At 47.6% G+C, this 13,996-nt stretch overlaps 1 protein-coding gene across 1 annotated transcript in view; it reads right to left on the bottom strand.

Moving 5' to 3' along the window:
• The window catches only part of EPHX2 (epoxide hydrolase 2), a 91,719-nt gene extending 78,633 nt beyond the window's left edge, over window positions 1-13,086 (bottom strand). The window contains exon 1 of the mRNA XM_081188726.1: window positions 12,945-13,086. Within this exon, the coding sequence (XP_081044852.1) occupies window positions 12,945-13,051 (107 nt within the window). The 5' untranslated portion in view covers window positions 13,052-13,086. The remainder of the gene's footprint in view (window positions 1-12,944) is intronic.
• Window positions 13,087-13,996: the final 910 nt, after the last annotated feature.

Below are 13,996 nucleotides of genomic sequence, written 5' to 3' on the forward strand. Positions count from 1 at the left end.
ATTTCATTAGGATGCACACTTTCTGAGCTCTGGGCTCAGTGCTGCGCATAGTTAGCAACGAGAACAAAAATCGTCTGAAAGCACTGCTCTTTCAATGCCAAAAACAGTTCTGCAGAAAGCAGAAATCTTCCTCTTCTAGAAGAAACCAGAATAACAATCCGAAAAGCTGGGGGAATTAACTGGCACCTTCTCTGGTCAAGAGAGATGGGTCAGAAAGGTCTTCCTGACGGAAAAGGGGCCATTGCTCCCTGCTAAGCGCCTGCAACCAATTCATTCTGCAAGGGGCAGCAGCAGAAAACGAAACAGCCAGGGAAAGGAGTTCGTCTCTTCACCCGGGCAACCCTTCCTCACACCTCCATGCTGCCCAAAAATGAAGGAAAACAAAGAGGCAGAGATGAGCAAATGAAGGCAGAAGTGTTGAGTGGGAAGGTTGGGGTGAGATGGCAGAGATATATAGAGGAAAAAAGGGTTGCTTTTCAGCAGCCAGGAAGATTTGGAAAGGAGCATTGGGCAAAACCAGAAAGCCACCCTGATGCGCAATCACTTCCTCAGATTCAGCAACACTTTTTCTCTTTTCTCCTTTTTTCATTTGTTTTTTCTAGCCACCTTGGGTCCTGGTTCTGGAGAAAGTCAGGAAATAAGTAAAACAGTAGTAGTGCTAATAATGATCATTATTATTTTATGTCCTCCTGCATTCTGTTGTTTGCTTCGCCTTCACGTTCCCTTCCCCAGCCTTTCCAGGCAATACTGAAGGGCCTCGTTGAACTGTCCTATTTCTTTGTGTCTCAGCCCTTCTGCCCTGGGCACTGCCATTACTGGCAGCTGTGCAGTTCCACCAATCTGCTGCATGCCTGGGCTTGGGGTTTCAGCAAGTAAAAGGTAAAGGGACCCCTGACCGTTATGTCCAGTCGTGGCTGACTCTGGGGTTGCGGCGCTTATCTTGCTTTACTGGCTGAGGGAGCCGGCATACAGCTTCCGGGTCATGTGGCCAGCATGACTAAGCCGCTTCTGGCGAACCAGAGCAGCGCACAGAAACTCCGTTTACCTTCCCGCTGGAGCGGTACCTATTTATCTTTGACGTGCTTTCGAACTGCTAGGTTGGCAGGAGCAGGGACCGAGCAACGGGAACTCACCCCGTCGCAGGGATTTGAACCGCCGACCTTCTGATCGGCAAGTCCAAGGCTCTGTGGACTGATAGGAGTTGGGTGTTCAACAGCATCTGGAGGGCCACTGGCACCCCACCCCAATACAGAGTGCAAGAAGACAATGTCAGATAAATCTGAGACCCAAAGCTTTCTCAGATGCCTTGTGTTGGGTACCATCCCATGCGGCCATCCACAGATGCCATACAACCTCAAAGCATTCAGGATGGTCGGCACTTTGTGGATAACTCATTATCTCTATCCAAAAGCCTCTTTTAACTTCCCTCTTCCCCTATGTTAAACCAGGAGCAGACACTATATTTACATTTCCAAAACGTATCATTGTGGTCAGCATAAGCCATGCTCAATCCTAAAGGTGTCAAATAACCCTTGGTAGTGATTTTGTTTTAGATTTACAGAGGAAGAACATGCTGATCCTGTAGTAAACATAGCAAATCAAACATTCTAGGACTTGGGAGCCAATCATATTTTCCCTTCCCTAAGGTTATTGCTCTTAATGAAGGGTGCGAGGCTTTGCACATGAACCCAAATCATGCACTCCTATAGCAGGGTCTAGCTTCGACAGGTGCTATTATTATTATTAATAATAAATTTATACCCCGCCCATCTGGCTGAGTTTCCCCAGCCACTCTGGATGGCTCCCAATAACATATGAAAAACACGATAAAACATCAAATATTAAAAACTGCACTAAACAGGGCTGCCTTCAGATGTTTTCTAAAAGTCAGGTACAGTCATACCTTGGGATGAATACGCTTCACCTTAAATATTTTCGGGTTGCGCTCCATGGCGACCTGGAAGTAATGGAGTAAGCGCATTACTTCCAGGTTTTGCCACTCACGCAGACGCTCAAAATGACGTCATGCGCATGCGCAGAAGCGGCGAAACGCGACCCGCGCAGACGCACAGTCGCGTCTTACGTTCGCTTCTGGATGCGAACAAGGCTCTGGAACAGATCCCGTTCGCATCCAGAGGTACCACTGTAGTTGTTTATTCCCTTGACATCTGATGGGAGGGTGTTCCACAGGGCGGGCGCCACTACCGAGAAGGCCCTCTGCCTGGTTTAAGTAACAGAGTTCAGTTATCGTTGACAGTCACCTACAATTACGATGTTTTGGTCTCCCATAAATACCCCGTTCTTCCTCCTCCCATTCTTGATAGCACATGGCAAGTTCTACTCTGGCTGCAAGTGTAGCCTTCGTTTGAAAGAAGTTCCAGAGGCTGTACTTTAACCCGCTTCTGACAGCCAGTAGTGGTGTGCAGTTTAAAGGTGCTGCCCTTGGCTTGGGAAGATCTAGGTTTAAATGAGAGTTCCTCTGAGCCATGAAAATTAGTGAGTAAACTTAGGCTAGTTGCAATCTCCTCCTAACCTACCTCACACAGTTGTCAGGGAGTTGATGTGGAGGAGCCTATGTTCCTTGGAAGAAGAGCGAGTAGCAGTGTAACAAACAACAAGTACCTCCTTCATGGCAGCACACAGTTAAACTATGCAACTTGCTCTAGAAGGAGGCAATGATAGTTATCATCCTAAAAGGTAAAGGTAAAGGGACCCCTGACCGTTAGGTCCAGTCGTGGCTGACTCTGGGTTTGCGGCGCTCATCTCGCTTTATTGGCCAAGGGAGCAGGCGTACAGCTTCCAGGTCATGTGGCCAGCATGACTAAGTCACTTCTGGCGAATCAGAGCAGCGCACGGAAACGCCGTTTCCCTTCCCGCCGGAGCAGTACCTATTTATCTACTTGCACTGGTGTGCTTTCGAACTGCTAGGTTGGCAGGAGCAGGGACTGAGCAACGGGAGCTCACCCCGTTGCAGGGATTCAAACCGCTGACCTTCTGATTGGCAAGTCCTAGGCTCTGTGGTTTAACCCACAGCACCACCCGCATCCCAGCTATCATCCTAGATGTCTTTAAAAGAGGTTTAGACAAGCTCATGGAGAAAAGGGCTATGAATGGCTGCTAGCTATGCTCGGTCTCCACCCAGTTGGAAGCAGTGATGCTTCTGAAACACCAGGTGCTAGAAGCTGAATGAGGGGAAAGGACTCTTGCGCTCAGATCCTTCTTGCTGGTTTCTCACAGGCATCTGGTTGGCCACTGCGAGAAAAGGATGCTGGACGAGACTGGCCAGCAGCCAGGTGCAGCAGGCTCTTATTAAGTTCTTATGGAGCTTCAGTATTCAAGGCCAGCACTCAGCTGTGACTTGAGCAGACTTGAATTTCTCTTGCCTATTTTTCCTAACTCCCCATTCTTTCACTCTGCTCTTTGATTCCTGCTCTGCACTAAATAGATTCCCTTGGCTTCCCTTCTTAGGATCCCTCTTGGGAACTCAACTTTCTGGAGCTTCTCTTTCTATATTTTTATTTGTACCCTGTTCTTCTGCTCATTGAGAACCCAAAGCAGCCGGAAGCTCTGCATTTCTGATAGAGTTACCTGTCAACTTGAGGGACGCTTAAAGCTCATCCGTTTCCGACGGTTCTGGCACAGTTGCTTCCATTAAGAATGCCCTTTACTTGCATAATGCATATTTATGCTAATTGGCTTCTTTGTTTGGCAGCTCTGCTTTTGTCTCATTTATTTATCATTTCAAATTATAACAGTGCAATCTCGGCCTTCAAAAATCAGTGGTAATGAGGACAGGTCAAGGCTCCACGGCAGAACACCTGATTTGCATGCGGAAGGCTCCAGGCTGAATCAGAATCATAGTTTCTATCTAGTCCAACGCCCTGCAATGCAGAAATCACAGCTGAAGATTCTCTGACAGATAGGCCAACCAACCTCTGCTTAAAAACTTCCAAGGAAGGAGTCTACCACCTTCCAAGGGAGTCTCTTCTACTGTCACACAGCTCTTAATGTCAGAAAGTTCTTCCTAATATTTAGTCGGAACCGCCTTTCTTATAATTTGAAACTATTGGTTCAGGCCCTCCCCTCTGGAGCAGCAGAAAACAACCTTGCCCCATCTTCCATGTGACAGCCGATCAGATATGTGAAGATGGCAATCCTATCACTTCTCAGCCTCCTCTTCTCCAGGCCAAACATCTTCTACTCCCTCAACCATTCCTCATATGGTTTGGTTCCCAGGCCCTTCATCATCCTGCTCAGCCTCCTCTGCACACCTTCCAACTTGTCAATATCCTTCTTAAATTGCAATGCCTGGAACTGGGCAGAAGACCCCAGGTGGGGCCTGACCAAGGCAGAATAGAGCGCTCAGCAGCCCCAGAATCTCCACCTAGTAATTATATCCAGTTGTAGGTCTGGCTGAAGATCAACCAAGGGATTTGGGATGAAAATACAATTTCTCAAGTCTTTTTTAGAAGAGCTTTAGTTGTTCCGTAGATGGACTGTTTCATCCCTCAGGCTAAAGGCTGGGCCTTAGATGGCAGAACCTCTTGTACTGTCTTGATCCCATATCTGCTACCCTGTCCTACCATTAGAATGCAGCATGTGCTGTCTTGTTCTGTTGCATTTCAGCAACCTCCCCTAATCCCTCTTTTTATAGCCATCGCTCATGTGTGCCTTTGAAAGGATGTCTCCATGTTCCCGATGGAATTTTGCATGTGGTGTGTATGGAGAATGGAAGAACGTGGTGTTCCAGATGTACCAACTCTCTTCCTTGAGGGCTTTGGATTTCCATCAAAGCATTTCTTCTGAAAGTGGGGCTTTGTGTTTGACATCATATATCAAATGGAAGGAGCTGATCTTTCCCATCATAGAGTTGTAGGATAGGGAAAGGGGAGGGAACATGAAGGTGAAGCAAACAATAGAACGCAGGAGAACACTACCTACCAATTATGCCATTTGATGTCAAAGGGCATAAGAAGGTAAGATAAGGACCAGGTGCACAGCCTGGGAGTCATTTTGGACTCACAGCTGTCCATGGAGGCGCAGGTTAATTCTGTGTCCAGGGTGACTGTCTACCAGCTCCACCTGGTACGCAGGCTGAAACCCTATCTGCCCACAGACTGTCTCGCCAAAGTGGTGCATGCTCTGGTTATCTCCCGCTTGGACTACTGCAATGCGCTCTACGTGGGGCTACCTTTGAAGTTAACCCGGAAACTACAATTAATCCAGAATGCGGCAGCTAGACTGGTGACTGGGAGTGGCCGCAGGGACCACATAACACCGGTCCTAAAAGATCTGCATTGGCTCCCAGTACGTTTCCAAGCACAATAGATAGATAAACTTTATTCGCATTAGCCAATGGCCATAGCAACATAAAACAAGCAATATATACAATTAAAAAGACAACAATCGGTAAAAAGGACAATCATTGGCTCCCAGTACGCTTCCGAGCACAATTCAAAGTGTTGGTGCTGACCTTTAAAGCCCTAAACGGCCTTGGTCCAGTATATCTGAAGGAGCGTCTCCACCCCCATTGTTCAGCCCAGACACTGAGGTCCAGCTCTGAGGGCCTTCTGGTGGTTCCCTCATTGCGAGAATGAAGTTACAAGGAACCAGACAGAGGGCCTTCTCGGTTGTGGCGCCCGCCCTGTGGAACACCGTCCCTTCAGATGTGAAGGAAATAAGCAGCTATCTTTTCTTTGAAAGACATCTGAAGGCAGCCCTGTTTAGGGAAGTTCTTAATATTTAATGCTGTACTGTTTTTAACACTTGATTGGAAGCTGCCCAGAGTGGCTGGGGAAACTCAGCCAGATGGCCAGGGTATAAATAAATTATTATTGTTATTATTATTGTTATTGTTGTTGTTGTTGTTGTTGTTGTTGTTGTTGTTGTTGTTATTATTATTACTGCTTGCAGGATTACGCCAGTGGCCCATCTGGTCTATCGAGTCCAGCATTCTCTGCTCACAATGGCCAACCATAAGCCTGGTGGGAAACCAGCGAGCAGAACGTGAGCAAGAGCGCTCTCCCATCCCGTGGTTGGCAGCAACTGGTAGCCAGAAGCATCATGGGTAGTAGTCATTGACAGCCCTCTCCTTCATAAATCACTGCTTCCCTAGTATGACTATGTACTGCATGAAGAAGTATATTATTCTATCTCTCCTAAATCATAGAATGGTAGAGTTGGAAGGGACCCCAAGGGTCATCTAGACCAACCCCCTGCAATGCAGGAATCTCAGCTAAAGCATCCAGGTTTCCAGTAACTGGTCACAGCCATCATGGCTAGAAGCCATCAGTAGCCCTCTCCTCCATGAATCTGCCTCTCTTTAGGCTGCTAATGCACTAGCAGTGACTTGTCATGGTTACGTGCGAAGAGTTAGGCAGGCAAGAGTGATTGTGGTTAGCAACATTAATGGACAAATGGTCTGGGCTGCTTAACCAGTCCCATTTCTCCTGCCTTCCCACACACCCATGAAATGTCTCTGGGAGAGTTTCAGCTGCAAGGTTCTTCTCTTCCAGCCTCAAGCCTGGAGAGGCAGCCAGCTCATCTCTCAAGAGTGACTAGTAGCTGCTTCACTCTGCAAGCATTTAATCCACCACCAGCTCACGGGCTGCCAATCAGTTCCCAGCAGAAGTCAACTGGCTTATTGCTCCATCTCATCTTCTTGCAAAAGCTGCCTTGTGCAAACAGGTTGTTGCATTCTATGAATAAACGGGAGTTACACTACTTGCTCAGCAACTGACTGGGCTAAACTCAATGTTATCTCTTACATGAAGAAACTGCACTCCTAACACATACAGGAGCCTACAGGTACATCCCTGATGAACTCAGATAACTTTACAAAAGATACCTTCCGAAATGTCGCAATAAAGTACATAGGTGTTGCTTTATGCATTCCAAAGGGTACAACCTGTGGGTTAGACAGAGTGAGTGGTTTCAAAGAAAGCTGGGGTGCAGTTAGCATGAGAACACTGAGTGATAAAGGTGTTGGAAAATACGTGAAGGAAATAAAGCGAGGTCCCTGTGTTGCCTAGGTAAGAGAGATTTAGGCAGTTTTCATGCCTTAAAGGTAATGTGGCCAGCATGACAAAGCCACTTCTGGCGAACCAGAGCAGCGCACGGAAACACTGTTTACCTTCCCACCGTAGCGGTACCTATTTATCTACTTGCACTTTTCGAACTTACTCACATATAATAAGGCAGTTTCCTTATTTGCCAATAACATTTTTATTGAAAGCTTTTTTTAACCCATTAAACACTCAAAACTCTAACTCATTTATACAAAAATACAAAACACAATTATATAGGGAAAAGAAAAAAGAGACAGTTTCCTCTGTTCCTGTCTAGAACTGGGGCTGCTGTTCCTGCTGCTGTCTGTATTGATTGATTTATTCTAGCGACACTTTTTTTAAAGCACAAAATTCCTTTTAACTGTACTGTGATTGAAATGTGTATTAAGTTCAGTTTCAGTGCAAGTAACCTTAAGGTGCATTTGCTGGAAATGGTGGGATGAAATGATTGTAGTTTCAGACAAAGATCAATAAAATATCCCTCTAAAGAGAATGGCAAAATTGACAGGACCAAATGGCATGGGGTTTGTTTGTTTCAATAAAGCACTCATCTCGCTTTAGCCCGTAGGAGACAGCGTTTGTCCACAGACAGCTTTCCGGGTCATGTGGCCAGCAGGACTAAACCGCTTCTGGTGCAATGGGACACTTTGATGGAAGCCAGAGCGCACAAAAATGCCGTTTACCTTCCTGCCACAATGGTACCTATTTATCTACTTGCACAAGCATGCTTTTATATGCCTCTTGTCTTTGTCCATGGAGTTTTCTTGGCAGGGATACTGGAGTGGCTTGCCGGTTCCTCCTCCAGGTGGATCAGGTTTGGTCAAAACTCTCCACTATGACCTGTTCATCTTGGGTGCCCTGCTCGGCATAGTTCATAGCTTCTCTGAGTTATTCAAGCCCCTTCGCCATGGCAAGGCAGTGATCCATGAAGGGGGATCACTGGTGCTGGAGGAGACTCTTGAGAGTCCCATGGACTGCAAGAAGATCAAACCTACCCATTCTTAAGAAAATCAGCCCTGATTAGCTCACTGGAAGGACAGATCCTGAAGCTGAGGCTCCAATACTTTGGCCACCTCATGAGAAGAGAAGACTCCCTGGAAAAGACCCTGATGTTGGGAAAGATGGAGGGCACAAGGAGAAGGGGACAACAGAGGACGAGATGGTTGGATAGTGTTCTCGAAGCTACCAGCATGAGTTTGACCAAACTGCGGGAGGCAGTGGAAGACAGAAGTGCCTGGCATGCTCTGGTCCATGGGGGTCACGAAGAGTCAGACACGACTAAACGACACTTCTGAAGAAGTGTGCATGCACACGAAAGCTTATACCAAGAACTAACTTAGTTGGTCTTTAAGGTGCTACAGGAAGGAATTTTTCTATTTAAACAACAACAAAGCAGGCATGCTTTAGAACTGCTAGGTTGGCAGAAGCTGGGACAGAACAATGGGAGCTCACCACCGTCGTGGGGATTCGAATTACCGACCTTCCAATCGGCAAGCCCAAGAGGCTCAGGGGTTTAGACCACAGCGCCACCTGTTCCCTGCAAAGCCAAGCTCAATACAATACCTCTCAAAACAATACCAAGTACCTACAAGTAGTGAGTTGGTGGTCACTGCTGCCTTCTGGGGGAGCAAGTTCCATAGTTTAACTATGCGCTTCGTGAAAAAATCCTCTATCTGCCCTGAATCTTGCAACCTTCACTATTCAGCTGCACCACCTTCCATTCCAAGCCCATCAACAGATGGTGTAATTGCCTGAACCCCAGTGGGGATGGCAGCTGCACTCAGATCTTTACTGTGGACTCCCCAAAGGCGTCTGGGAGGAAAGGATGCTGGGCTCATGAGCCTTTAGACCCAACCCAGCAGGCTGGCTCTTCTAAGATGACTGGCAGGAGGAATCAAGGACTGCTCACAAGCAGTGCTAATACCTGAAGGGCTGTCATATGAAAGATGGACCAAGCTTGCTTACTGCTGCTCCAAAGGGCAGGGCCAGAATCAATGGATTCACATGACAGGAAACGAGATTCCGACAAAAGTTATGAAGAGCTGTTCAACGATGGAACAGACTCCCTCAGAAGGTGGTGGTGGTTTTTAAGCAGAGGTTGGATGGCCATCTGTCAGGAATTCTTTAGTTGCAATTGATTAAGGTTTTGGGACATACTACATGTGCAGATTAGGACGCGGGTGACGCTGTGGTCTAAACCACAGAGCCTAGGGCTTGCCGATCAGAAGGTCGGCGGTTTGAATCCCCCGCAATGGCATGAAACACTTTTGCGTAGAGGGCCCATTCCATCATGGGAGCCCCTACTGCCAATACGAAGCCCTGGCAGAAGTTGAAAGGCTGCCCGGGTACTGTCCTTCAACTCAGGATATTGCACAGGGATTAAGGGAGTGAGCTACAAATGAGGAAACCTCAAGCTCAAGTGCAACATCTACCAGGAGCTTGCTAAATGGCTTCCGGAAGCCCACTCTTAAGAACAATCAGAACGTGACTTAAGAGCGTGGCTGCTGGATCAAGCCAAAGTCTCTTCTAAATCCATCATCCCATTCTCACAATGGCTAATCCAGCGATAGGAGCACTCTCCCCATTTCTGTTCCCCGGAAACTACTATATTCCAAGACCAGAGGCAAAGATTTGTTCTTTTGAAAAGAGTTGGGCAAAGCCAGTGCTAGCTGGATTACAAGCAACCTGATTTTCTTGGCAGAGGTCAGCATATACCTAGGGATGTTGCAAAACATCACAAATAAATGGTTACTACACCTTGTGGGTGTAAATTCCACAGCTGAATTGCAAAAGGGATGCGGGTGGCAGTTAGAAAGCACATCAAAGTGCAAGTAGATAAATAGGTACCGCTCTGGCGGGAAGGTAAATGGCTTTTCCGTGCGCTTCTCTGGTTCGCCAGAAGCAGCTTGGTCATGCTGGCCACATGACCCGGAAGCTGTCTGCGGACAAACGCCGGCTCCATCGGCCTATAGAGCGAGATGAGCGCCGCAACCCCAGAGTCGGTCACGACTGGACCTAATGGTCAGGGGTCCCTTTACCTTTACACCTTTTGGGTGTAAATTCCACAGTTGAATTGCAATTATTACAAAGTTAATAGCATCCTACCATACTGGTTTGTTGCCATGGTTATGCATGAGGATCACAGTGAAGTGCAAATATATATGTGTATATGCACGCTTCTTCTCCTGTTTACCAGCTGCCTCAATTTCCATCACGCCAAATTTTATCTTGCAGGGCTCCTTGGTGCAGACACCTGCCCTCTCTTGCATTCTGCAAGGCACCATGCACATTTGACAACAACAGGAAACCAAGCCTTTGGTGTCATTGGCCCAGTCCTGTGGAATGCTCTGCCACTAGAGATTCAGCAGGTGCCTTTTGTGGCAAGTTTTAAGCACCTGCTGAAAACATTTCTATTGTGTTAGGCCTGTGCAGGCAATTAAGACGACATCTTTGTACAATGGTTAACTCATAACTTTTCAGTGGGCTTTACTGTACGCTGTCTACCGTATTTTTCGCCCTATAGGACGCACTTTTTCCCCTCCAAAAATGAAGGGGAAATGTGTGCGCGCCCTATGGGGCGAATGCAGGCTTTCGCTGAAGCCTGGAGAGCGAGAGGGGTCGGTGCGCACCGACCCCTCTCGCTCTCCAGGCTTCAGGAAGCTATCCCTCCAGGCCCGCAAGCTCTGAGAGCGATGGCGAAGCCACGCGCAGCTTCGCCATCGCTCTGGGACCCGTTCTGGGGGCTGGGGTCGGGGGAAGCTCTGGCTTCCCCCGCCCCCAGCCCCGCAAGCTCCGGGAGCGATGGCGAGGTTCTGCAGCCTCGCCTTCGCTCCTGGACCCCCAGCCCCGAGGCTAAAAACGAAGCCAGGACAGCGAGCGGGATCCATCCCGCTCGCTGTCGTGGCTTCTTTGCTCTTTGGGGCTCGGGGGGGGGAAATAATATTTTCCCCCTTTATTCCCCCCCCCCAAAAAGTGCGTCCTATGGGCCGGTGCGTCCTATAGGGTGAAAAATACGGTATGTTTTGTTGCTGCAAACTACTTCCTTTTTTTGTTTAATGACACAGTAGCATGTTACTTTATTTGATACATGTTGTTTATTTTAAAGTCAGGATCTGCCCAGACACTGAGATCCAGCACCAGCCAAGTTGCAGGGAACCAGGCAGAGGGCCTTCTTGGTAGTGGCGCCCGCTCTGGGGAACACCCTCCTATCAGATGTCAAATAGATAAACAACTATCTGATGCTTAGAAGACATCTGAAGGCAGCCCTGTTTAGGGAAGTTTTTAATGACTGATGTTTTAATGTATTTTCAGTCTCTGTTGGAAGCTGCCCAGCGTGGCTGGGGAAATCCAGCCAAATGGGTGGGGTATAAATAATAAATTATTATTAAGACTTATTTTCATTGGATCGGGTTGTTATAAGATGTGCAATCTTTGCTGTTTCTACGGCTTGTGGACTTGTCTTGAATAAAAATGTAAAGAGAAATTGGAAAATAAATAACAAAAATAGCAATACGTAACAATAACCACAAAGCAATAGGACCCCTTTAGCCGTCCTCATCTCCCTCCCCTGTACACAAACAATTCCAGTAAACACCTCAAGGTGCAAACATATCTCAAGAGTCCTAAATGTGGGGCGTTCACCACAGAGCCCTGATCTTCCATCTTCCAACACCAATGCTCAGGACAGTGCCTACATGACAACAGACTTGAAACACCTCTAAGCATGTGCAGAGTGCAGCAACTGCCCTGCCAGCTGCTGGGGGGCACATAAGCCTGGGGTTTTAATATGTTTAATGAACTTGTCTCTCTCAAACTGACTCTCAGGGATGTCCAATACATTCAGCAGAACCTCTATCTATCTATTAAAATTGATTGATTGATTGATTGATATACTACTCCTCCCCTGAAGATCACAGGGTAGTTTACAACCAAACAAATATGTGGTAAAGGATTAAGAAACGGGTCCCCCAACGCACGTTTGGGTTCAAAGCGGGTCCTGGGTCCAAAAAAAGCCACAGGTACCGTTTCTGTAAAGCACTGTGTGAGCGTAGCAACGAACACCTAAGCATGTGCAGAGCGCAACAACTCACCCTGCCACCACCTCTGAAGGCTTTCTGGCACCAATGCCCAGGACACTCACTTCCCACAAGGCAGCAGGCTCAGGAAGCTTCTGGGCACGTGCAGAGCGCAACAACTCCCCCGGGGCCACCACCACCAATCCCAAAGGCAACCGCGAGGCGGCACCTCCCGGCCCCTCTGTTCCAGGGTTATAGTATGTAACAGCTAAGAATTATTTAGTTATAATTAATTAGTCATTCGCAATTATATGATTACGTGGAATTATATAATAATTGATTACTATTACAGTATCCAACTATAATTAGCTAACTTTATGTGATTATATACAGTAGGGGGAAACCCAGCCAGAGGGGCAGTGTATAAATAATAATAATAAAAAATTTAAATTTATTTAAAAATACATTATTATTACTATTAACTATTATTATATTATATAAACATTATTGTTCATTTATTTTTGAGTACACACGATTCTGTAATTATTTATCATTTAATTATCAATTAAAGAATAGCGATCATTAAATTGTGATAATTATCACGAATATCCAACGAGTGGATCTCTCTCTCTTTCTGACTCCCAAGACATTCAGCGCAGCAGAAGCCTCTCTCTCACTCGCGCGCGGCCGGGCGCGACCAACAACACACAAACGCACACGCGAGAGACGCGGCGGCGGCGGCTGCGGGGCTGTTTTTTGCGGTTGGCGTCGCCTCCCGAGCCAAGAGCAGCAGTCGGGCGGGCGAGTTTGCCTCCGCCCCCTTCGCCGCCGCCGCGTCCTCCCCTCGCGGCCGGCTACCCACCCGGGCAGGCCCAGCGACGGCTCCAGCTGCCGGAAGACTCCCGGGAGGCCGCTGCCGAAGAGGACGCCGCCCAGGTCGAAGAGCACCGCCCGCCGCTTCGCCGCCATCGCCTCCCGAGGCAGAGACGCTCTGAGGGAAAAGAGTCTCTGAGGAGACTCTGAGGGGAAGGCGAGGCCACGCCCCCCGCCAAGGGAAGCCACGCCCACGCTCCAGGCGGGCCACGCCCCCTCCTCCAAGAAGTCGGCCAGGGACAAGTGGGCCACGCCTACTCCCGCCTGCGCGAAAAAGCCACGCCCCTCACGTCGAGCCACGCCCCCCGCCTCCCCCCCTCCTCCAAGCCGGCAGGGGATGGGCAGGTCCTAGCGCCGCAGGTTTCACCCCACGATGGGTGAATATATTTGAAGTATTTCTAAGTGGCGTACGCAGTGCTTTTTTTCTATATAAATTGGCTCGTCTCATTTTGGCTCCATAAAATCACCGTTTTATAGTTCAGACTGGGGAAAATGAATACAGTAAATGGGCAAAAGTACAAAGATTCACAAAATGTTTTAGAGGTATGCGTAGCCCCAGAAAAAGCACTGGGTGTAGGTAAAACTGAAGCAGACAGCAAACAACAGACAACTTAAGCAAAATGTTGCAAAAAATACCGTTTCATATATAAAAATGTTACATTCCTGTAGAGTTAATAACATACATGTTATTCCACACAGAGCAGGTTTTGCTGCTGCTGCTGGTGAACCACTAACTATTCTGTTTTTGGCAACATATATATATAATCATAGAATCATAGAGTTGGAAGAGACCACAAGGGCCATCAAGTCGAACCTTGCTAGAGAGCAGTACATGTGAAAAGAATCTAGGAGTCTTGGTTGACCACAAACTTGACATGAGCCAACAGTGTGACGCGGCAGCTAAAAAAGCCAATGCAATTCTGGGCCTCATCAATAGGAGTATAGCATCTAGATCAAGGGAAGTAATAGTGCCACTGTATTCTGCTCTGGTCAGACCTCACCTGGAGTACTGTGTCCAGTTCTGGGCACCACAGTTCAAGA

Source organism: Podarcis bocagei (genome assembly GCF_964188305.1).
Source record: "Podarcis bocagei genome assembly, chromosome: 3".
Taxonomy (NCBI): domain Eukaryota; kingdom Metazoa; phylum Chordata; class Lepidosauria; order Squamata; family Lacertidae; genus Podarcis; species Podarcis bocagei.